The sequence below is a fragment of the Sphaeroforma arctica genome, assembly GCF_001186125.1.
Source record: "Sphaeroforma arctica JP610 unplaced genomic scaffold supercont1.878, whole genome shotgun sequence".
In the NCBI taxonomy this organism is placed as follows: domain Eukaryota; class Ichthyosporea; order Ichthyophonida; genus Sphaeroforma; species Sphaeroforma arctica.
Window position 1 is genome coordinate 32,507 of NW_014039680.1, and position 1,887 is coordinate 34,393.

Consider the following 1,887-nt stretch of genomic DNA (forward strand, 5'->3'; position numbering starts at 1 on the left):
GCATATATAAATATATATATATATGAATATATATATATATATATATATATGAAGATGCATACACATATACAAATACATATTGAGGCAGATATAGATATATAGAAATGAATATGAATATGAATATGGAAATAAATATAGATATATATACATGGCACAATTAAACATTGTTGCAAGATTGGTCTCATTCAATGCATCTATATATTTGAAGTATATGTTAGTGGCCTCGACATTTATCAAAACCACTTGGCTGCACCAGCTACTTGACTATAAGTTTAACTAACTCAGCTTCATTTTAAACATATTCGCAACATACAGGTAACCATGGTAAGCGGCCACCGGGATGTTGATGACAAGAGGGATCCAAGACATACTGAACAAGAAAAATACGACCAGCATCCCTTGCGCACCGAACTCAGGCAGTACCAGCTGCATGGCACAAACATCATTGAATTAGACCGTTGCACCGTTGCGTAGGATTGGGTAACATTAACGGACGATTTGAAAGTTCATGGACAAATAAGCCTAAACTAAACACATGAAGAATCTAATGTCGCTCCAGTGATATTCGCTCGGGCGTATACAAAAAACTGTCATGCAATGGTACATTTATATCAATGACCATATAGACGTATCACAGAGCTGGAGAATCCTTTGGGAAAAATTCACAACATAAAAAACACATACGGGGGCACACAGGCGATAACAAGGACCACACTGTGCAAAATGCCTGTTGTTCCAGGATGACTAAACATTTACACTGTATCTCTTGCGACGTTTGAAGGTCGCACGCACAGGATGGGCATTCTCATAGACGCCCATACCTACCCACTAACAGAATATCCGACACTCAGCGAGGAACAAGGACCACAAAGATCATACACCGTCAATCACAGAAGAAAGCAAACAGCAGATAAACCTAAGGCAGCAGATTAACCTAAGGCAACAGATAAACCTAAGGCAGCAGATAAACCTACCCTGTTCAATTTGTTGCACAGATCGATGGGGTTGACCATGTCATCTTCCAAGTCGGTTAGCTCAATTACCTGCGCATTGATTGAGAACCACAAAAGGTTGGGTGCGAATACCGCAGTATGACAATAAGCCGAGTGGATGAAGGGAGGTATATGCAGTGCTGCTGACAAACACAATAGAGACGGTATCAGAGAAGGTGACCGTTCGACAGTCCATACATAAGATAAGAGCTTTGAGTTATATTTAGAACAATAATTGGTTGACGGTGTCTCATGGCTTCCCTATATGATGGTTTGAGTAGTATTCTTTTAAAATGCAGATGTACGTTTAAGTGTTTACTCACTATAATTATTAGATTGTCGGTGCCAGAAGAAGACTAACACCGAATAGACGACCCAGAACATATGAGCAAACGCGCATGTGGGCTGAGACGCTTTAGAGGTATGAATAAACGATTTGACTTCGGATCTGTTGATTTCGCACGCACATACAAGTCAAAGATCTATGTACACATGCACATACGCGCACACACATAATACACACATATATTTAGATTAATACTGATCTATTCAAAAAGTACTCGGGTACATGTAGGTGTAGTGATTGTAGGTGTAGTGATAGTAGAAGCAACTACCATGTATTCATACATGGCATACATACAAGCACATCATGTAGCAGCACTAAAACAATATATATATATATATATTTAGATATAGATATAAAAATTGATATACGTCAATTTACAAGTATATGCAAACACACACACAAGCACACGCACAAAAACACGATGTATTGATATGTATTTATGTATGTCTACGTGCAAACGTATACGTACATATATCACTTCATATGTATGAACATATATATATATATATATATATATATATATATATATATATATATATATATATATAA

The 1,887-nt window shown here is 37.1% G+C and overlaps 1 protein-coding gene across 1 annotated transcript in view; it reads right to left on the minus strand.

The window, feature by feature from the left end:
- The window catches only part of SARC_09052 (hypothetical protein), a gene marked incomplete at its 5' end in the record, with an annotated part of 3,136 nt that extends 2,093 nt beyond the window's left edge, over positions 1-1,043 (minus strand). The window contains 2 exons of the mRNA XM_014296954.1: positions 314-426; positions 975-1,043. Coding sequence (XP_014152429.1) covers positions 314-426; positions 975-1,043 — 182 coding nt within the window. The remainder of the gene's footprint in view (positions 1-313; positions 427-974) is intronic.
- Between the last annotated feature and the right edge of the window lie 844 nt (positions 1,044-1,887).